This window comes from Thamnophis sirtalis, unplaced genomic scaffold (assembly GCF_051295495.1).
Source record: "Thamnophis sirtalis isolate CommonGarterSnake01/CBP01778 unplaced genomic scaffold, rThaSir2_p1.2 scaffold_4, whole genome shotgun sequence".
Taxonomy (NCBI): domain Eukaryota; kingdom Metazoa; phylum Chordata; class Lepidosauria; order Squamata; family Natricidae; genus Thamnophis; species Thamnophis sirtalis.
This window is the reverse complement of record NW_028261384.1, coordinates 95,715,628-95,739,206: the sequence shown is the minus strand read 5'-3', so window position 1 is coordinate 95,739,206 and position 23,579 is coordinate 95,715,628. Positions and strand designations below refer to the sequence as shown.

The 23,579-nt window shown below is 38.8% G+C and overlaps 1 protein-coding gene across 9 annotated transcripts in view; it reads right to left on the bottom strand.

The window, feature by feature from the left end:
* Nucleotides 1-294: 294 nt before the first annotated feature.
* Nucleotides 295-23,579, bottom strand: part of RARA (retinoic acid receptor alpha) — a 210,237-nt gene continuing 186,952 nt past the window's right edge. For all 9 annotated transcript variants that reach the window (XM_014073973.2, XM_014073996.2, XM_087713488.1 and 6 more), the window contains 6 exons: nt 21,434-21,575; nt 15,368-15,528; nt 14,267-14,443; nt 13,363-13,567; nt 5,078-5,236; nt 295-4,757 (listed from right to left, as the gene is read on the bottom strand). In XM_014073973.2, the coding sequence (XP_013929448.2) occupies nt 4,543-4,757; nt 5,078-5,236; nt 13,363-13,567; nt 14,267-14,443; nt 15,368-15,528; nt 21,434-21,575 (1,059 nt within the window). In that variant the 3' untranslated portion in view covers nt 295-4,542. The remainder of the gene's footprint in view (nt 4,758-5,077; nt 5,237-13,362; nt 13,568-14,266; nt 14,444-15,367; nt 15,529-21,433; nt 21,576-23,579) is intronic.

The following is a 23,579-nucleotide window of genomic DNA, read 5'->3' as shown; positions in this document are numbered from 1 at the left end:
GATCCTAACAAAAAGGGATTGTTCATACATTAAGGGGGTGCAGCCTGATAGGCCTGCTCCATCAAACCTGTCTGCCTCGGGGTAGCCATGAGCAAACAAATGAAAAAGCACAGAAGCACAAGAGGTGACTTGTCCCACTTGACAACTGATCCATATTAGGATTGCTCTCATGACTCTGTACAACAAAACACTATTCTGATTGTCAACTTCCAATCTTTAAAAGGTTTTATGAGAACACCAATGGAAGAAGAAAATGCTGCACCAATGGAAGAAGAAAATGCTTCTGTTACTGCATGTAACAGAAGAAAACAAACATAATATTATCATTTGAGAAATGTCAATGATCAAACAAATTTGGTATATTTTCTGAGTGCGAAATAATGTGAAGTGGTATATCTATTTTACTTTACTTTTCTAATCACAATTTTGGGGCACCCAGGAAACTAATAGCAATTATAAAATGGATAGTTGTTATTTTTTCTTCCATTTTATTCTGTTCACATCAGAAAAAAAATTATCTTGCAGAATTTCTGCCTGAACCATTCTTAAAAAGTTCTGGTGGAGTATTGGAATAAAGCTGCTGCACAATCATTTCTCCCCTACTGGAGTTTTATAAAATATTCAAGAGCACCCTCCTGCTTCATTAGGTGTCTTGGGAGTTAGCTGTCCCAACCACAAACAGTCCATTTTGCTACTTAAAAGATTACCTTCCATGTTTTTTCAAATGTCATATTCTCTAAAACAAAAGTATGAGAAAAACTAACTTTTCTCTCAAGTGTTTTTGAAACGCTAGAAGTATGTCCATGTTGGAAGATTTTAGTCCAACATAACTGAAAGGTAGCAGCTTTAGGGAAGGGGGTTTATGAACTTAAACTTTTTCATCTTCCTTACATTTCAATTTCCGCTTTATCAAAGAGATGCTCAGAAGAATGACAATGTTAAAAGCTGCTGGTTTCCTATTAACATGCTCCAAGATGAACTAAAGGATTTCACACAACTCTAAATAGGAGATAATCTGGTAAGAATTGTCTTGTTCTGATGAATTATAACCTTTCTAGTCCAATATTTTGTGGTTTCTTAACATGGGTCAGGCAGATGATTTGGAAAGAGTATAGTAATTACTTACTTGTTAACCTATTTATTAATCTCAGACTGGAACAATATTGACAAACTCATCTGGTTTTTGCAACTAATCCATATATTAATGATATGTTAAATATGAGCATGTTTCTCCACTTTGATTGGACAGCACTGAGTTGTCATGCAGAGTATTTCTGCCTTTGCTGTCAAAAACATACAATTGGGTAAATGTCTATGGAGACTCTCAGTCATCCAGGTCATGGTTATCCCAAAGATGCTTTTTCAAGAGGCAAATGGACTTTGTTTTTTCTTTGAAAACATTTAGCTTCTCATCATTCATCTTCAGCTGAAGAAGCTTCTTGGATGAGAAGCAACACGTTTTCAAAGAAAAAACAGAAAGTCCAGTTGCCTCTTGAAAAAGCACCTTTGGGACAATATAGTTGTGTAGTTGTAATTCATTTAGTAAAAGCTTTCTAAACTAAACAAAGCTCACTGTGCCATCGAAATTCCACCTTAGTGCCCTTACAGATGCTATCCGTTGCTGTATGCAAAGTTATTACACATTGATGTAAGAACTAAGGTGTGGATTGACCTTATCATCAGTCTAGTTCTATTTCCAGGGCAACCAGCCAAATATTTCTGAAATTTCAATATATAATTGTAACATACACAGGTTTCCTTTATTGTTACTCCTTGGTATCTAATATTTTAAAGTATATTATCTTATCAAAGGAAAAGTCCATTGATTTTCCATGGCTAACCCCTGCTGGCTTAACCCTTATAAATTGTTGATCACTTAATGCAATAGGGCTGAGAATAAGGTAGTTCATTTACACCAGGCAGTCATTTCTTTTAAGGGACACGCATAAGACATCTCGCAAGCCCATCCCCACCCAATTTAACAATTATGGGAGAATCTAAAGTTATGAAATAACAACTTTATATACATATCTGAGAAGTGTGAAGCACATTCCTTGCAACCTGAGGGAGGAGGGGCTTTTATGAGAATAAAAATCTTGTTGCTACTCCCACCCTCCACAATTCTGTTTAAATGTCATGTCACATATTCTAAGACAATCAAATCTCAACACAAAGAAAAAAAAACCCTAGAATAAACTGTACTGATAATCTCCTCAGCCTGCCCTAAAGGGACTTGGAGCTGGCTACATCTTTGAAGCATGGTGTGTTGTCTATAGATAAATCAGGAATCCACCCAGGACAGTTGTTTTGAACCTAATGGGGTGGGAGTTTGAAGGGCCTCATTCCTATTTCCACGGCCTTGAAACGAAGCCTCTCTGATTTACTTCTGCATAAACACAGGTAGGATTGAGCAGATGGAAAACAATCCTTATTTCCAGATAAATAGGAATAGGGATGAAGTCTAGTGGTATCATGTTATAGATGGAACTCAAAAGCTAGTCCTATTATGTTCAAGGACTACAGTGATTGTCTATCTGCCTTATTCTCTTTGAAAAGCGATCTTTCCCCAAGCCTTTGGGTCACAAGACACAACAAGTTTGTGATATTTATGTGAATCATTATAGAAAAGAGATCCTTCACCCATCCCAAAGCTTCCAACATTAACTCTTTAGAATGCAGCCCTTAATCTTTCTCTTCCAAAAGAGGATACAAATTATTCAACCTAGAAACCAATAAAGTGAACAAAGGTCAGTGGACTGAAGAAAAGAAGTAATATGTTCCCCCTGATAAAATTCTGTGCCTTACAAAATTAAAGTTGTTCTTTCAAAAGTATTTTATAATAAGAATCAGGAGTTGAGGGAGAGGGAGAAATTGGCTTTTTGTTAGTAAGAACATGTAACAACGTAGGTGTTTTTGACACACACACACACACCCGCGCACACACTGACACACACCTTTAGAAAACAAAGCATTTTGCTCAAAACAATACTTTTATCACAATGTTCAGAACCCCCTAAATTCTCAATTTTTCATTTGCCAAAATAGAAATAAAAAAAGAGAATGGTGAGATTTTAGTTTTGTACCCACGTGATCCAAACAAGATATATTGCAAATAAAAGCAGCCAGTAAGTACATGACTAGCCAAAATTAAGTATCTTTAACTCATACTAGCCACAGTTGCAGGAAACACTGAAACTTAATCACACTCCAGGAAATTCTGGCAGCAAGGAATGTTGTCCTATTGCTTTCAGTTAGCTCTCTCTGAAAATAGGACCAAAGCAAATTAGAGCAGTGGCTTGTGGGTTTTCTTTTTAAATGTGCCTTGCTCTGCAGACTCTGTATTCTTAAACAAGAGCTCAGCCAAGAATTGTTTTGAATGCAGTGATAACTTCTTTGCCACTGGGCATTTCTGGCTGTTTAAGCTGAGCAGAATTCATTAGCAACTTTGCATGAACTCGTGATTACTTACCAATAAGCCAAGTTTCTCAGTCATTCCTGGCATAGTGTTCGCAGAAGAGTGGCTACCAAATTCAAGTACTTGGCTAGGTAACAGTTTTGAATCTATAATGAGAAGTACGACCAACCCCATACATGAATCTCCATGGTTTGGTTTGGTTTTGCTGGCCTTTTCCTTGCCACCCTCTTTTTAGAAACCCTTCAAATTCCAAACTTGTACAAAGTTTTTTTTTTCAAATGTATTTATATATATTTATAGATATTTGTATATATAATAGTTATTCTTTAATGAATCCTTCCCTCCATGTTTTACTGTACTTTAAAAAAAGAAACTGAAGAACTAATGTTTCTTTTTTTAAAAAAAATTGCTGGTGACATTTTTAGGCATATGTGAGTGAACAAGTAGGAGGCGGCAAGAAAAGAGACAAAGGTAAGATTGCACAGTCAAATTGAGGATGAAGAGAAGGTTTGAGCAATTTAAAAAAAACATTATACCCTTTCCCCGAAATATCTGAAATGCAAACTCAACTGGAAAAAAAACCCCACTACTTCATTTTCACTGCAACAAGAAGCAAGCAACACTTTTGTGGAGGCATGTCTGTGTGCATGACAAGACTGAAGAAGAGAGTAGGGGCGGGGGATACGTGCCACAGAGAAGTTTTTTTTTCCCCTGTAACTAGTTTTTTTTTTTTTGAAAAAAAATATCTTGCTCCTAATTTTGAGCAGCCGTCCTTCAGATCTACTTGTTGATCTGCCTTCAGAGAAAGTCTGTGCCTCCCTCCATGAGAGCAGGGCCCTTCCTTGCAAAACAAAACGGAACCCTGTTTTGTTTGAACAGCTAAGTGAGAAATAGTGTGCTGGTATAGGAGAACATAAGAAGCCTTCCCTCTTGGGTCTGAGCAGGACTGATGTGGTACAGAGAGGGAGGAGAAGAATGCCTGCAGCAACAGTCTGTCCCACTGCTACGCCTTCACCCCACCTCTGCTCCTCCTGAGACGTGTGTCCAGGCAGACCCAGGAAGCAAAAGACCGATGTGCGCAGAGGGGGGGCGGGGTATCAAGCAACTAGCTCAGGGGTCCAGCATGGTCACGGTGAATGTGTGGCAGGACTGCTTCTGTTGGAGCTGGGCGAGAGGCTAGGGCTGCAGCTGCCTGGAGGTGGAGCTAAGCTACTGATACGGGAAGGCGCTCCTGTTGAGCCCCCCAAAGAATCCATGCCTTCAGAGTTTTCCAGCATTTCCTGGATGAGGGGTGGCATTGATCCAGGAATTTCCATTTTCAAAGTTATCACTCTTTCAGCACCTGTGGGAGGGAAGACAGCTGATTTACCAATACAAAACATAACCTGAGCATTTCCTAAGTAAGCCAAGAGAATATACTCTAAGGGTGCAAACAATACTCAATATAATTTACTTTCAAAACCTTTAAAAGTGTGGTATATATTGAAGAATGCTCACTGTATTCCTAGAATTACCTTTCGGTTTCGAATATAATGTTCGAATATAATGTTCAAGACAGTTTTTAGTTGTGAATTCATTTTTTAAAAATCTTCCTCCCTACAGATTTTTAAGGAAGAAGAAAAACTTTTTTATCCACTGGAGGGTCTGAAACTCTGCTCTTACCTTTTGCACTGATGCTCCGTAGATCTGTAATCTTCATCAGCATTTTGGGGAACATATGGGGTTTGCTAGGCCTCCTCTTTCTCACATAGATTTTCAGGGCTTCCAGCAGAGGTTCTTGCAATTGGTCTACTCGGTCTGCTTGTTCAAGATCTTGTCGGTCTGGAGAGGAGGGAGAGATGAGGCAATTAAAAAGGGAATAGAATACATTTCACTTCACATATATAGATATAGGTATAACATAAGGAAACTGGATGTAAGCTTTAAACAGTGATTTGGAAAGGAGGATTACAAAACTTTGTTATTAAATATTATGGATGTTTAGCTAGAATAGAACATAAGGATTCAGTGTTAGTGGAGGATTTTAGAAATAGTAATTGAAAGGCCAGTATGTGGTTATGTATTAAATTTTGGTATATTTTATGATGAAGGACGCTTAAATAATTATAGTCAAATGAAAATGGAGGTATGATGATGGTGACATGACAGCAGGGAGGTGACACGGGGCTGGATCCAGGCGATAGTTACCGCCTCCCTTCGGGAGGGGTTCTTTCTCCCCGCATTAAAGGCGCCGGTGGTGAGACCCCTCCTGAAGAAGCCATCTTTGGATCCAGCCATTCTAAATAACTATCGTCCAGTCTCCAACCTCCCCTTCGTGGGGAAGGTTGTTGAGAAAGTGGTGGCCTCTCAGCTCCGGCGGTCCTTGGATGAAACCGATTATCTATACTCCTTTCAGTCTGGATTCAGGCCTGGCTACAGCACGGAAACTGCTTTGGTCGCGCTGACCGATGATCTCTGGAGAGCCAGGGACGGGGGCATGCCTCCGTCCTAGTGCTCCTTGACCTCTCAGCAGCCTTCGATACCATCGACCATGGTATCCTTCTGCGACGGTTGTGTGAGGTGGGGGTGGGAGGCATCGTCCTTCGGTGGTTCTCCTCCTACCTCTCAGACAGGTCGCAGTCGGTGTTGGTTGGAGGGCAGAGATCGACCCCTAGGCCCCTTAAGTGTGGGGTGCCGCAGGGTTCGGTCCTGTCCCCCCTCCTGTTTAACATCTACATGAAGCCGCTGGGTGAGATCATTCGACGGCACGGGATAAAATATCACCAGTATGCGGACAATACACAGTTGTATCTGTCCGCCCCGTGCCAACTCAGTGAAGCGGTTGACGTGATGTGTCAGTGCCTGGAGGCTGTTAGGGTCTGGATAGGGGTAAACAAGCTTGCACTCAATCCGGACAAGACCGAGTGGCTTGTGTGTTTTCCTCCCAACAATTGGCCAGATATTCCATCTCTCAGGCTGGGGGGTGAAATTGTACGCCCCTCAGGCAGGGTTCGCAATTTGGGAGTCCTCCTGGACTCACAGCTGACTTTAGAACACCATTTGTCGGCTGTGACCAGGGGGACATTTGCCCAGGTTCGCCTGGTGCACCAGTTGCGTCCCTACCTGAACCGGGAGGCACTCGCAACAGTCACTTGTGACCTCAAGACTGGACTACTGCAATGCGCTCTACATGGGGCAGCCCCTAAAGAGCATTCGGAGACTTCAGCTTGTCCAGAATGCAGCCGCGCGAGTGATTGTGGGTGCACCCCGGTACACCCATGTTATATCTATCCTCCGCGAGCTGCACTGGCTGCCCATTGGTCTCCGGATACGCTTCAAGGTGCTAGTCGTCACTTATAAAGCCCTTCATGGTATTGGACTTGGGTACTTGAGAGACCGCCTGCTGCCAATTACCTCCAACAGACCTATTAGATCCCACAGAGTAGGCCTCCTCCGAATCCCATCTACTGGCCAATGCCGATTGGCTACCACCCGGAGGAGGGCCTTCTCTGTGGCTGCTCCGGCCCTCTGGAACGAGCTCCCCGTGGAGATTCGGACCCTCACCACCCTTCAGGCCTTCCGCAAAGCCCTTAAAACCTGGCTGTTCTGACAGGCCTGGAGTTGACGAGTTCCCGTCCCCGCTCGAACTATGTGGTTGTTGATTGTTTTTAAATTCTTTTTGTAGTTTGTTGTTTTTCCCCTTGTCTGTATTCCTTCCCTTTGATTTGTAGCCACCCTGAGTCCCTCCGGGAATAGGGCGGCATATAAATGCAATAAAATAAAATAAAATATTTGAGTTAAAATACTTGAGTTAATATGAATTATGTTTGTTGACTGTGGAAGAGATGCATGAAAGTCTTTTTGTAACCAACTGATACACTTTCTGTAAAGAAGGATGTTGTATTTGTTTTAAATTAAAAATAAACTTTTTATTAAAAAAAAGAATACATTTCACTTTTCGTATCTTCTCTGTGCCAATACAATCTTTGCCTTAAAATGTATCACTTAACATTTCTTTTGTGGGTTTCTGAACTTAGCATCCTCCAGATGTGATTTGACTTCAGTTCCCATCATCCATCAGCTAGCAAAATCTTTTGGAAGGCACTTTATTGGGGTGGTGTGTGTGTGGCTGACTGCTACCTGTGCATAATCAAAGAAACTTGTGTGCCACTATCATGCGTAACAAAAACGGAGCATGAGACGAATTTACTCTAGTGGTTAAAGTGCTGGGAGATTGTGAGTTCTAGATTTCCCTTAGGCATGGAAGCAGGCTGGATGACTTTGAGCTAGTCAATCTTCATTACCTACCTTGCAGGGTTACTATGGTGGTGGGAGAAGGGAGCGCTAAGTTCACCAGCAAAGGTCAGATATAAGTGAAAAACAAACCCATGATATTTATGTTTTTACCTTCATAATGAAAGCAAATGTTTAGCAGCATTCAATGAAAGCTTTGTCATAGTAACAGAGAGTTCTGGGTTACAACAGCAATTGAGACCAGGATTGCTGTGGCTAAGTGATAGAATCTTAAAGTGCATTTCTCCATGAGTGCATCATTTAGCAATGACAATCCTGATCATCTTGGCTGCTATCGTAAACCCAAAACATGTAAATTGCTAAACAGGAAGTGGTGGAAATCCCAGGGAAAGACCTGGGGGGAGGGGCATGGGGGAGGCAAGGACAGGTCTTGGAGGGCCAGCACAAGCCATGAACAAGTTGTGGAAATGAGGTACTGTAGCATGCATGCAGAGGGGGGGGGGGGGATTTTTCAAAGTTACTTGTAACTTTCCCAAACACTGATACTGCTTTTATGGAAAGCCAGCAGGGAAGATTTTAAATAGTGATCATATTGCTATGGGATGCTGCAACTGCTGTTATGTGCAAATCGGTTGCCAAACACCTATGATCACATGACTGTGAAGACTCTACGATGCTGGAATTTTGAGGACTTGTCGTAAGTTTATTAAAACTGAATGAATTTTCATTAAGCAAAGACTCCCTGTATTATGAACACGTTTCATCTATATCTTTTCAGTCAATAGTATTAGTATCTGAAGGAATCAGAATAAATGGATTCAGGCATTTCCCACGTCTTATCTCATTGATCAAAAGCTTTAAAAATTACCAATTATCATTATAAATCTCTTTTTAGATCTAACCACCTGGTGGTGCTATTGATCAGGGCACAGCACACTTTCTTTTGGCTTCCCTCCCTCTTTTCTTTCCAGAAATGTCCACATACAATGAGTACTAGTAAAAAAAATAAAACCTCTCTAGTACTAGTAAAAAAAATAATAACCTCTCTAACATAGAATTGTGACTTTAGTAAGCAAATAAATCACATGAATTGCCTTTTAGTATTACTCTGCATACCAAGACACTGCATATACCTTCTTGGATGGTGTACTGGCTTGCAAGAAAAATTTTAGATTAAAGATCCTAGCATGTACGGAATAGTGTGAACATCTTGTGAATAAAACTGGGCTCTGGATCCCCTAGTCCAGTCTTGACCAAGATCTGCAAAAATTGATCATTACTGTCTTTACCATTAATAATGGTAAGGACAATAATAAGATAATGTAATAAGTAGCAAAGGTACCACCAAATCTACTCAGCCACTATTCTACTGAAAAATAATTTGTAAAAACTGAAATTGATCAATGCCATAAGGTCTATGGAGTTATCATGACTGCATTTTTAATCAATCAATCAAATATTTATTATGGCCATAAGCTAGTATAACAAGAGTGGAATATAAACAATAATTTTAAAAGCTAAAAAATAAAAATAAAAAGATTTTTAAAGTTAAGGTAAAGGTTCCCCTCGCACGTATGTGCTAGTCGTTCCCAACTCTAGGGGATGGTGCTCATCTCCGTTTCAAAGCCAAAGAGCCAGCATTGTCTGAAGACGTCTCTATGGTCATATGACCGGCATGACTGAACACCAAAGGTATACAGAACGCTGTTACTTTCCCACCAAAGGTGGCTCCTATTTTTCTACTTGCATTTTTACATGCTTTCAAACTGCTGGATTGGCAGAAGCTAGGATATGTAATGGGAGCTCACTCCGTTACGCAGCACTAGGAATTCAAATGGCCGAACTGCTGACCTTTCTGATCGACAAGCTGAACGTCTTAGCCACTGAGCCACCGCGTCCCTCTTTTTTAAAGTTAAAAAAAATATAAAAGCAAAAATATTTCTAAAAAATCTATAAAAAGGTTTAAAAGCACTAAGCAAATACAAAACCCCACATAAAAGTTCATATATGGCTAAGTAAATCTATCATAATACAAAATCCCCCTTGACTAACAAGTATATATTATATTTTTTAACTTTTAAAATTATTATTGTATTCTACCCTTCTCATGTTAATAATCCATGGTCGTAATAAAGATTAATAATTGAAAGTCATGTGGAAATCGTGACTTGGAATGTAAGAGTAGCAAATACCACAAACTAAAAAATAAAAAGAATGAAAGAAAAATAGATTGTATAATAAAGGAGAAGGTTGTAACAGATATGACCGAATGTGGTTTGATCTTGTGGAGCAGAGCTGATTAATCTTGTGGAGTTGATGAATACATGTAGAGAAGTAAAGCTGTAGGCAATTTATAAATAAAAGGACTAAAATATATGTCAGAAAAAGCAAAGTGGTGTGCAGGAAAGCAGGAATCCATAGACTGGTGACAGCTACAAATTATGCTCCAGTGCATGACAATATCAGACTGGTTCTCCTCACATTGTTACATGGAAGCAAGAGTTGGATTTGTCAGAAGACACATTAAAGTAAATGGAATACAATGGAAATTAGTTATTTTAAAAGGGTGTGGTAATTAATCAGTGCTGGATTGAATACAGAAGCAAAATGAACAGTATAAAAAAAATGGTGTTCAGAGAGAATGAATGAGGATGAAATCACAAAACAAGGAAAAATGGATCTTGAAAAAGCAATACACTGAGAAAATTGTGGTTGTTTGGAGTTAATAAACCCTTAAAAGAGAAAGATATCTATTTTACAGGGAGATGCAATTCCAGAATCCTGGAAAGAGACCAATATTGAAGGACAAGACTTAACACATACTAAGAATTATAGACCAATTTCCTTATTGAATAATTATAAACTATTCACATCAATTTTAGCCTATAGATTTAAAATGTTTAAAAAGATTTTATTCACTTTATTCAATTTGGATTATAATCTAAAAGACAATTAAAAGAACTGTATTGGATATTGGAATATTGCAAAATGACATAAAACAAGCCACATTAATCTTAGATGCAAAGAAAACTGTTAATAATTTGAACTGGCCTTTTTTAAAATTAAAATTCTGGAAGATATGAACTTAGATGGTAACTTTATTCAAGGATTCAAGTTGATACATATGCCTCAGAAGGCTCCAATTATGGTTAAAGGTGATTTCACTAAACCATATGATCTCCAGAAGGGGACGAGGCAAGATTGTCTTTTGTCCCCTTTGTTGTTTATTTTGGTTCTTGAAGTGTTGAATAGAGAGATCAAATAAGGCAAGAAGATAATCGTTTGATGAAAAGAAAGGTTTGATGAAAAGAAGGACTAGGGGAGACATGATAGCAGTGTTCTAATAGCTCAGGAGTTGTCACACAGAAGAGGCAGTCAAGCTATTCTCCAAAGCACCCAAGCAATGGGTAGAAACTAATCAAGGAGAGAAGCAACTTAAAACTAAGAAGAAATTTCCTGACAGAACAATTAATCAGTGGAACAACTTGCCTCCAGAAGTTATAAATGTTCTAACACTGGAAGTTTTTAAGAAGAGACTGGATAACCATTTGTCTGAAATGGTATAGGGTTTCCTGCCTAAGAAGAGGGTTGGACTAGAAGACCTCCAAGCTCTCTTCTAACTCTGTTATTCTGTTCTGTTCTGTTCTATAATAGAACTAAAAAAACAAAACAAAACAGACGTTTAAGCTGAGAGCATTTAGAGATGATTTGGTTTTGATTTTACAAGTTCCTTGGAAAGGGATTCAGTTACTGATGAAAAATATAGAGGATTTTTGGTATTCTGTCAAGTTTTAAGATTAATAATCAAAAACTAAAACTGTTGGTAAAAATATGAATTTATAAGATCAGGAAGAACTAATGAAAAAAGTGGTTTTAAAATTGAGAAATGGGTTTTGGGTGTTACTTGACTAATATTAATATTGAGTAATATTAAGCAATTGTCCAATTGAGTCCTAGTAGACAATCATTTAAAAATGAGCCAGCAGTGTGCTGCAGTTCATAGAATCAAGATCATTTGAAGTGTCAATACCACTTTATATTGCCCTGGTAATACTGGAATACTTGGAATAATGCATCCAGTTTTGGTCGTAACAATGTAAAAAAGATGTTGAGATTAGAACGAGTGTAGGAAAGACCAACACAGATGATTAGGGGACTGGAGGCTAAAACATAAAGAAAAGCTGCTGGAATAGAGAGTGTCTAGTTTAATGAAAAGAAGGATTGGGGGTGACATGATAGCATTGCTCCAATATCTAAGGAGATGCCACAAAGAAAAGGGGATCAATCTATTCCCCAAAGCACCTGAAGGGAGGACAAGAAGCAATGGATAGAAACTAATCGAGGAGAGAAACAACCTAAAATTAAGGAGAAATTTCATGTCAGTTACAACAGTTAATCAGTGGATCTAATTGACTCCAGAAGTTGCGGCTGCTCCAACGCTGGAAGTTTTAAAGAAAAGATTGGACAACCGCTTGTCTAAAGTGATATACGGCTTCCTGCCTAAGCAGGGAATTGGACTAGAAGAACTTCCAACTCTGTTATTCTGTTAGAAGTAAGGATAAATTTTCTGACAGTGAGAACAATTAATCAATGTTTTTTGTTTGTTTTTGTGGGTGTGCCATCACTGGAGATTTCAAAAATAGATAAGACAACTATTTGACTGGAGTGATATAAGATCTCCTGCGTTAAGCAAGGGGTTGTACCATAGGTCCCTTCTTCCATCCCTATGATTCTATGTTCTACCTATGTTCTAATATGAATTCTATCCCTAGACTACATTGGAGTTGGATGATTGTAATAAATTTAAATAATAAATCATACATACATACTTTGGTCATTTGTTTTGTTATTATCTTCTTAGTGCTTTGTTTCTACTATTATTTGTCTTTATTAATTTTGCTGATCGATTTTTTTCTTTCTAAAAAGGTCAGTATATATTGGTCTGACATTTAGCTATTTATTACTCTTTTTAAAAATCTGTCATTTTCCTTTCCCATGCATTATTTTGATTGAAGGTCTGCATTGAAAGAAACAATTACAAACTTGAATTAATTAATTAATCAAAATAAACTTCAAAGAGATGGTAAAACTCACTTTGAAATGCAGGTGTATCTGTGAATGTTGAGGTGAGAGGCTTATATGGTTGAAAATTCATTTTGTTTTTTTAAGTAGCAAAGATTTTATAATGCAGGAATAATGAAAGCCCTTAGTTCGAAATGTGAAAGCTCACAAACATTCGGTACCAATGAGAACTAGTTACATTGGTACTCATCATTAATTGGCTCCAGGAGGCATGATGAGTGCCAGCAACGATCAGTATCTAACAAACTTTTCTCATAAGAAATAATGTAGTGAGCCACAAGGCAGCTGACAATGACAAGTTCAATTAGTTTTGGGCCAATTGTGACAGTGGTTGGAGTTTACAGAGTTTTCTTATTTACTCGGGAGCCGCCACACATAGAAACAGTATACCCGAGCAGGTATTATGGCACTTGTCATCAGAGTGCTATGCAATATATATTTTTCTTAGCGATCTGAAATCAAGATACCTGGCTGCATACTACGTGCACAGCATGGATAGCTTGCTCTCTTGCCTTTGGCAGGTAAGGGTCAATGCCTCTGTGCATTCCATAGGCAAGCCCTGAAAATATGCAAATGTCCAAAACTTAATCTTGATCCTATTTATTATTTATTAGCCCAGTAATGGCACTCACCTCCGCATATGAGGCAGATGGCGCTGAGGAGTCCAGTTTCAGCATCATCCATCTCAAGTGGCAGCAGCTGGTTGGCAAAGGCAAAGACCAGGTCTGTGAGGGGTCCAAAGCCTGCATTATGCATCTGAGTGCGGTTGAGGGTCAGGCCATCAGAAAAGGTCATGGTGTCCTGGTCTGGTGTGTAGCGTGTGCATATCCGAAGGATCTGTGATGGAAAGTATGTTAGAAGTATGCAGCACACTTGTTCCCCACCATTTCTATGTTCTACCTGTAACATTGATCACATTCAGTGTGTAACATATTACTGCAAAATTCAGCTGCAGGACTTGTACTATCGTTAGACAGAGTACCTCATCTGTTTCATGTGGCAGATCTCTGGGAAGACACAACAGCTATCTTTCAAACTATCCTCTTAACATCCTGGCCACTCTGTTCTGCTGGACACTGTTACGTATGATCCAACACCTGTCCTGAGCTCCTAAACTAGTTTATCATCATAAGTATGATGAACAGCACTTTTTGTTTCTTCCTAGAGTTTTCTTGCAAGTGTGGGGGTCTGCTTTTTTTTTAATCAACCAAGTATTGATCCATTGGTTATGAGAAGACTGACTGGCCCAAAGCTTACCCAGCCAGATTTCATGCCTAATGTGGGCTATAACTCAATGTCCTGATTCCTAATCTGGTGCTTTGCTCACTAGACCAAATTGGTTCTCCAAATAATGATTATGTATGTAAGAAATGGCGATAGGTACCAACCGTGACATTATCCTTTAGCCTTGGGCTGACCCTGTTAACGTATGGCTTGAGTGCTAATTAATTCCTACTGCTCCATAATTGTATATATTTCCCCATTTTTTTTAATTGCTGAGTTTTGTTTGAAAAGGAAAAGGACTCATCTACTTACCAAGATGTCGAGGCAGGCCGCTTTGAGGAGTGTGATCTGATCAGCAATTGTGAGTGTGGTGAAGCCTGGCAACTGCTTGGCAAATTCAACTGTCTTGATGATGCACTTTGTGGACAATTCACTGAATTTGTCCCACAAATCAATGTCAAGAGATACCCTCTGATCTGAACTGTTGTTCTATTGGAGACAGGGGAAGAGAAAAGGCATTGCATTTGACAAAACAAGAATGGCTGCATTTGTTTTACAGCAGTAAACCCGCGTGCTTGAATCCAGAATTTGATACTACAAATTAGCTTTTGGGTTATAACTCTTTGTGTGACATGAGAAAGGCAATACTTTCTTTACATGGTTTCCTGAGTTTATTTTGTAACCATGCCAGTGTAGGACAAAAACGGTTAAAAAGGAGAAAAAGCAGACAAGGAATTGGCTAAACAAGCCACAATTATACTTCTTATCTAAAAAAATTGACTTGAATTTGTTCAATGACCTATGCCTATAATAAATTAGGGCTTAGCATGAGTTATTGAATTGGAAGTTTAAAAAAAAATGTTTCTCAGGTCATTTCTGGTGGTCCAGATGTTTTGTCTACTCATGGAATAAACAGCTTTATTCCATGAGTAATCAATTCTGAACTGCCCATTCTCCCTCAAAAATTGTCCAACGTTTCCTGTAATCTTCTTCTGGCTATAAAATAACTAATTCTTACATATTAAATAAATTATATGGGAATAGTTAAGCCAATTCTACCAAGAAAAATGACGACCTCTGCTCTTACTTTCAAAAAAATGTACGCTGAATGCCATCTTTAGTAGATTCTATACAACCAAATTGCCTGACGAAAGTCAAGAAAGCTAAATAGACAATTTAGTCTGAACAGTAGCATAAAATTTTATTAACAAAACAGAGGCCTGCTTATATCAGTCCTGAAAACATTTAAGACTTTAATTCTGAATCATCTATTATTTTACAAATTTCTCTAATGGGCTGCAAAGGCTTGAGTGACAGGTGTTAAGATGCCAATTCATCTGGAGTTTGGGAAAAGTTGTCCTGCTGAGCTTTCCCACCCAGGCTTCTTTGGCCCTTATTTTGCCTGTCACTCACGGTGGTGTATTTGCCCAACTGGCAGAGGGAAGGGAAGGTCTCCTGGTGAGCCTTGCGCACTTTCTCGATGAGATTCTCCACCTCAGGTGTAATGATGTAGCTCTCTGAACAATCCTGCTTTGGAGCATCTTTTTTCTTCTTGTTCCTATCATTCCGGACAGCTGCAAAAGAAAGCAAATGGACAGCAAACAATCAGAAGCTTCAAGGAGCAGCTAATCCATTCCTCATGCAGATTTATAAAAATGATAGCAATAGCAACAACACTCAGACTTATACACCACTTCACAGTGCTTTACAGCCCTCTGTAAGTGATTTACAGAGCATATTGCCCTCAACAATCTGGGTCCTTATTTTACTGACCTCGGAAGGATGGAAAGATGAGTAAACCTGGTGAGATCCGAACTGCCAAATTGTTGGCAATCGGCAATCAGCAGAATTAGCCTGCAATTCTGCATTCTAACCATTCTGCCACCATGGCTCTGATGATGATGATGATATGATTAATTAACATACAATAGGGATTTCTGGAATCAGATAATCAATTCTGAAAACAGAGTTAGCAGCACTAGCAAGAACTGGTTAGGTGATCTGGCTAAAGGAAGCCGTGTCCTGCCTTTCTGCAATCTTTATTTTTCCTTTTCAAAAAATGTACATACTTCTCCCCTTGCTTTTGATTCCTGATAATTTAGGAATCTCATCCTACCTCCCCACCTTCATTTTTTTATTACACAGTCAATGATCCTCAAAAATTAATAATGTTTACTAATCACCCTTATCCAACATGTAGTTGGTTTAATTTAAGCATCAAAAATAAAGGGATGCTAAAAGAAATTGTTGCATTTCCCAACCTGGTGCTCTCCGAGTGGAATAAAAACTTATATCCTCTACAATTGGTTGGATATTGGTTGGAAATTATGGAGGTTGTAATCTATTCAACACCAAGTCAGGTGTCAAGCATAGAAAATCAGGAAAATCAGGCAGTTCAAGCGAATATATAGTTTATTGTATGCTTAAGCTCTCTACAAGAATCTGACCTACTAATGGTCAAAGCAAATTGGTAGTAGATAAGATTCAACAGAATTCAAGATACTATATCCAGATAGTTGGGAATATTTAAACATTGACTGAAAGAGGGGGAGGGGGACAGTATTCCTGAAAGATAACAGAGAGAAGGCAAAGAGAGGGAAGAACAACAAAGTTGCTGAGTTAGGAAGAAGAAGAACTAAATGGGAATGCTTGATAGAAAGCAGCAGGGGTCAGAGGACAAAAGAAGCTATGTGGCATTTGCAAGAAGGTGCTGAAATGGAGATTTAAAATATGCATTTAAAAGGGGATGTTGAAAGAAGGAAAAGTCCCAGGGCAATTGTGCATTCCTAGAATCTGAATACTAGTTAACTAGAAAATTTGAAATAATTTTCCATATTGTGTAGAAGCAAGTTTAATAAAGGAAGGATAAAACAAAAAAACCATAACAAAAAATATATCCCAGGATGGAATATATTTATACAACGGAAGAAATTTCAGCCAGAAAGAAAAAGTAATGGATTTTGTTTTTAATCACCATCTTCTCTGGAAGCAACTATATCAGACTTGGAAATACAAGACTAAAGCAGATTTCTCTATCATGCAGCTGATGTTCCCCAGGACTGCTGCAGGGGTGGGTTCCGGCAGTCACTACTGCCGGTTCACTCGTGGGTGCGTTGCGCGCATGTGCTTGATGCACTCTGTGCGTGCATGTGCAGTGCAATAAAAATAAAAAAAGATGACAGCGCCTATGGCGGTGCCCAGAGACATGGGCATGGCAGGCCTGGGTTGCTGCCGGTTCCAGCAACCCAGGCCGCCAAACCACTACCGGTTCGGCTGAACCAATCTGAACCACTAGAAATCCATCACTGGACTCTTTGTTCCCAAGAACTTAAGGATCAGTTTTAAAAGGGCTGCAGCCATGAAGAAACAGTAAAAGACTGCTTTCTTCACATCTTGTAGAGATTACCTAAATGCCTTCTAACTACTAATAACACTTCTTAGCTCCAAACCAGTGGTGGGATTCAATTTTTTTTACTACTGGTTCTGTGGGCATGGCTTGGTGGGCATGGCAGGGGAAGGATACTGCAAGATCCACATTCCCTCCTGATCAGCTGGGATTCGGGAGGCAGAGAATACAAGGGGGAGGGGCCAGTCAGAGATGATACTTGCATTTCTCCCAACTACTCAAAATTTCCACTATTGGTTCTCCAGAACTGGTCAGAACCTGCTGAATACCATATCTGCTCCAAACCAATACACACTGCCATGATGTACTCCAAGTAATAAGATTAAACACAAGTTACAATAGTGCAACATCATGTTAAATGGCAAGTAAAAATATTTGTTGCATATTATTCCAAACTAAGAATATAAACAAATAATCCATCCAATCCACCAAAGTATCATATTTGTAAGTCAATAACTTGTGTCTTTTGTTTCAATTTTTAATGCCCTAGCAGAAATGGAGAAAACAAAAACATGGTTTTATGATATCTATGTACACACGTGCATAAATATGCTCTATCTAAAGCCAAGGCAATAAAAAAGAAATCTCACAGATAAATATAATCTTATCTAGTTCTGAGAGATTCCTTATTCCTACAACATTTTTTAACTATTCTGATTCCTTATTCAATTCCAAATTGTCAAAGCAACGCTTGAACAATTGTCACATTTATCATAAGAATATAAAACAAGAACTAAAATATATAAATTTAATAATAATCTAAATGTGCTTTCAAACTATTAATATAAAAGTCAGCAAACATCATTAAAAGGATTCTAATGAAAGCTGAAATTTTAAGAAGCCATTGAAATGCCAAATCGGCCTTCAGTAGATAAAGGTATTCCAGAATGTGAGCACTACCTGATACCTTATGCTTCTCATCACAATTAATAGTTCCATTTTCCAGAGAAGATCAAAGGGATCCAGAAGGAATAAATGGAAGGTGGTCTTTCCAAGGCTCCAGAATTCAGCCTAGAAGCAGTTCAATATCCAATACAATTGGCAAGAATATGAGTTTGCTATCCATTGTGCATACCAGGAGGCACAACTCAGTACTCAAGATTAAAAGCAGCAACTGTCAGATATTAGCAGCGGATATTACAGCAATCAAAGCACACAGTAACTAAAGGACTGAGGAAGTATTTCTATCAATTTATACAAATCAACCTTTCGTTTGATTGAATGCTCTCCCCACAGCTGTCCTAGAAGGGAAATCTAGAAAATCCCATATGGAACCCAATACTGCCCCTGTGATATGGGTACCATAGAAACTACAGTTCCTTTCTTCTGTATTGTCAGTTCTACAGGGACATTCACCACTAATTGATTACCCCTTTTATTTAAATTTATGGGGAACCCTGATAACTTTTATCTGTTAAACAATCGCAATAAGTTTATCTCTCTCAAAAAAAAGGGAAATATTGCTATATTATGCGTAAACTTCACCTACAAATAGCTGCTAACATTTCTTGTTCTGGGGGAAGTTGTTATTCATTGTATTGAACATTCTTTTTTTGGTCAATTATCAAAATACAGTTTTGTCTAAAGCATTATTTTAATTAGGAGAAAAATGGATGAACAACCCTCCAACCTAACCTGGCCTGCTCTCATGATCTCTGCCTTGTCTGTTATGGTCTACTCAGAAATTTTCATATTTCATCTTTTTCTTTCTCTCTATTAATGCTTTCTAAGACCTATTTCTATTCCTGCCATTTTACACACTCTACTAACTTACCTACTACCTGTTCACTAACCTAACAAGAACATTCTTAGATCATTTTCAGTGTGAGTTGTTTAAGAACGAGCTAACCTAAATTAATAGGATTTTACTTTGCTTGACTAATTATTAATTAGGTATGTTATTCCAGACTTATAACTTAAAACAAATAACTTACTAGAAACTTTAAAATAAGTGAAGCTTCAAGTTCACAAAAGAAATTCGGACAGCAGCTCCTAAAATAATGGGAATTAATCCACAGAAAATAAAACTAAGTAATGTTGGCTGCCAAAAGCAATAAGCAGGTGTATCAGATTTGAGGCACTGATTTTTTGCATGCTGGATTTATGGAAGCATTACAAAGCCTTGTTTGTTGTCATTGTTTTCTGTGTGGTGTATTTTTATAAAGAATCCATATGAGAATATCCTGGTGGAGGAAGCAAAGCAATCCTTTTCAAACTGCAAGATTTCTTGACTTCTATTTTCTAGGAAAGAGAATCTTCCTTTAAATTAATACAAGTGGTGAGGGAATGCCAGATGTGTCTTTTTCTTGGGGTAGGCTGGTACATATCACCGTCCTGCCTGATGGAGGTGGGGGCGGGGGATAATTCGGAAATCAGTCATGTCTGCTTGGCAAATTCAATAAAGCACAGACCAGACAGCCAGTTAGAGGGGGGGGGATGGTGCATCCATCATCACATAGAGGTTGTGGGGTAAGAAAAAGCAGCTGGGATAAGGAAAAGTGAAGAACACCAAAATAAATGAGTAAGGGGGGTGGGGGTGGATTCAAAGCACATTGTGGGATATGTGTATGTGTCTGCATGCGCACACATCTTGAAAGCAGTCTCGGTTAAAATGGTCTACATTTGCAATTCCTGGCCCCTCTCTACCGCACTGTATTTTATTTTTTTTTGCCTACCAAAAATTTCTCCCTTCTCCCCACAATGCCCAGCAAAAAGATAGAACTCTCTATACAAGATGGATGTTTCCATTTTCACCCTGAAACCTCAGAAAGTCCCTGGTTATAATGGAATCCTTAGTCTTGCTATTGCCATATGCTTCATCAGCAGGTAGCGTGCGCTATTTGTTAAAATCTGGGGAACCAAACCAAACCAAACTTTTCATCCCCACTTTTTCTACCCGTTGTGGCAGACAGACCTAGTTCTTGGAAATACACAGTCAAATTCCTGGATTCCATATTGTTAGCAAGCCAAAGAGAACATAAAGTCACAAAGAATACAGTCTGCCCCTTTTTCCATCATCCTCTTCTCCTCACTTTTGAATGAACGGGGAAAAAGAAACAATAGAATTTGGGATGCCCCAAATTAACCATTGATTCTCTACACATTTGAGACATTTCTTTTCATACCATGGATTTATCAGTCCAACCCTTGCAAACTGGGGTTCTGTCCCCCGCCCATTACAGTCGGGAGTCATGACAACTAAGCACTGCAGACGCCAGGAGGGTCCTGTCTGCGTCATTTATCTCTGACATCATCAATCATGGTTGCCGGGGAAACACCCTCAAAATTAGAACAAAGCAGAGGGGTAAGCCCCCTGCACCAGGCCTTTGGGAGAAAACTAGAAAAATTCCCAGGTTTCTTTTTCTTTTAGATGGAAAGAGAATGCTATTTGACAAAATATGCTAATGCCAACTTTCTGAAGAGTAGCTGAGTTAAGAATCAGTCACAGGAGAAAAGAGTCATCCATTTCTCCCACCTAACCTATCATTTTGTTAAAAAAATTAGAACCAACAAATCAGCCTTTTTCCTCTGGTTTTATTGGGACCATTCTCTTAATGTGGGAATTGCTAGTTGGGAATTATGGGAGTTAAGTCTAGTTCCTCCAGATAATATCAGATGGGATTAATTTTTGTTGTAAGAGTGCAAATTGAATAATCATTATTTCCATAATAAATGATAACAAGAAATCTGTTTTTCGTATAGTTAGATGACCTGCCTCTCTCACCTTAATTTTTGTTCTCTCTATACTACAGAATCAGCCATTGTCTCATCTTTGTTTTCTAACCCACTTCAACTTCTCTCTTTCTGTCATTTTGTTTTCTTCGTTCCTTCTAGGACCAATGAAATTGTCGCCTTCAGAATTCCATATAGCTGGGGATTTTATACAGCATTTTGATTTGAATTATAATTTGAAAATGCCTTAGCAAATTGGCTTCTAATTTTCAATGGATAACTGAGATTTAAGTCTGGGTCTTCATATGGATGGACATTTGAAATTTGCTATTATAACAAAATATTAATTAATGGTCAACAGTTTGGCCACCCCGTTTTTTTTTTCTTCACCATTCACTCACATTCTTTGGACATGCCAACTTCAAAGCACTTCTGTAGGCGGCAGTACTGACAGCGGTTCCGGGTCACTTTGTTGATGATACAGTTCTTGTCCCGGTGACAGGTATATACCATGTTCTTCTGGATACTACGACGGAAAAAGCCCTGTAGGGTTTAGAGAAGAAAAAAAAAATGGCATGAGCAAGTCAACTCTCTCCTACAGTGTGAAAACATATGGCTTGGCTTCTTCATTTTGTTGTAGTACGCTTGCTCCTTGAGAGCAGGTATAGCATTAAAAAACATTCACAATGTCTCAAATTCATAATTAACCATAACTTGTGTGCTAGGCTTTAGACAATTATCATGTCACTTGTTACTAGCATTTCTGGGCACATTTAGCTAATGGTATTAAAATTATACAATTCAACCATTTCAAAAACTGGGTATAACATTTTGAGATCGTATTAAAATGGGCTCAGCAATCAATAATGGCATGAGGCACATTGAATTATCTATCATGTTCATCAATGTGTTCAGGACAGAAGAATATTTGTCAATTCATTCATTCAATTTTTGTGGTCTCCCATCTCAAACTGACCCTAAGTGGCTAGCAGGAGTAAAAAAAAAATATAACAAAAAATCAGCAATAAAAATACAAAATAAACAGTCAATAAGCAGCCAGGATAAAAACAAAACAAAACAAAACCTCTGTATATTTGCTTTCATTCGTGAAAAAAACAACCATCAATAAAAATACAATGCAAATAATATGAGGTCCTTGTATTATCTGTCATCCAAACCTGCTCAGATTCAAAAAGATGGCAGTTATATGACCTCAGATTACATGCTGTGCATATAGCTTTTTCATTGTCCAAATAGTACAGGGAATATATTTTTCTCAATAATCCTTATAATAGCCTTATAAAATAGGTCAATACTTTTTATCTCATATTGCAGATGAAAATAAATACTAAAAATCAGTAGCAGACATGCCTAATTCTCCTCTACCTCAATAATAGTCATAGCTCCTGACCCATTAGATCTGTTACAGAATTAACTGGAATTAAATTTATAGAGAGATGATTTAGAAAGATAGTAATGGCTGAGTGTGCATATTATATAAGATTTTCTCTCTCACACACAGACTAGCTTCTTACAGACTAAAATCTTCTTACATATGGTGTGCTGAGAATCAATTTAGTCTTCTGTTCTGTCTTCCAAAAAATTGTGGAATTTAAAAAGGAATGCTGTTAATCCTCAATCCTCAATTCAGTGGAGAAAAACAGCAGTTTAGTCAGTAACAACTTCACCCCAATTGAATAAGCCTGGTAAATCTTCATGATTTTTAAGCACATTTTAAATACAGGATATATATGCATAAAAGGTCATTTGCCACTTACAGACACAGTATATAGCTCTAATAGATACTCCATTGCCCTTCCAGTCCATTAAAACGCATCCACCCCCCTCTGACTCTTCCTCCCCTCCCCCACTCTCAATACAAACACACATACATATATCCATATCAGGCCTGAAATCATTGTACCTTCGCTACCAGTTTGGAACCGGGAGTGTGCGCATGTGTGAGCTCGTTTCGCTCATGTACAAACCTTCTGCGCATACGCAGAGTGTCTGTGATGACATCTAGGTGTGTGTGTGGGCAGATTACATGCTGTGCATATATAGCGCCACCACCGCTATTGGTCCGCCCAAACCAGGGCAAACCAGCAGATTACCACCTCTGATCCATCATATCAGCAGTGGTTCACCCAGTGTGTCTAAAGTGGGACTACAACTCATGATCTAGTTATAACATGATGCCTTAGCCACAAGACCGCGGGTCTGCAACCTTAAACACTCAAAGAGCCATTTAGACCCGTTTCCCACAGAAAACACCAGGAGCCAAAAAACCTGGGTACATGGACAACTTGACGTCACTCACTTCCACCTAATCACATGATCCCCCAGCCATGCCTACTCAGCTGGTCTCTCTCTCTCTGTCTCTCTCTCTGTCTCTCCCTCCCTCCCCCTGTATTTCCCTCTCTTTTCTACTATCTTCCCCCCTCTTCCCACTCTCTGTATACCTCTATGTCTCTTTATCTCTCCCTCTCGCTCTCTATCTTCCCCTCTTTCCCTCCTCTCTTATCTCTCTCTGTGTCTCTCTCTGTA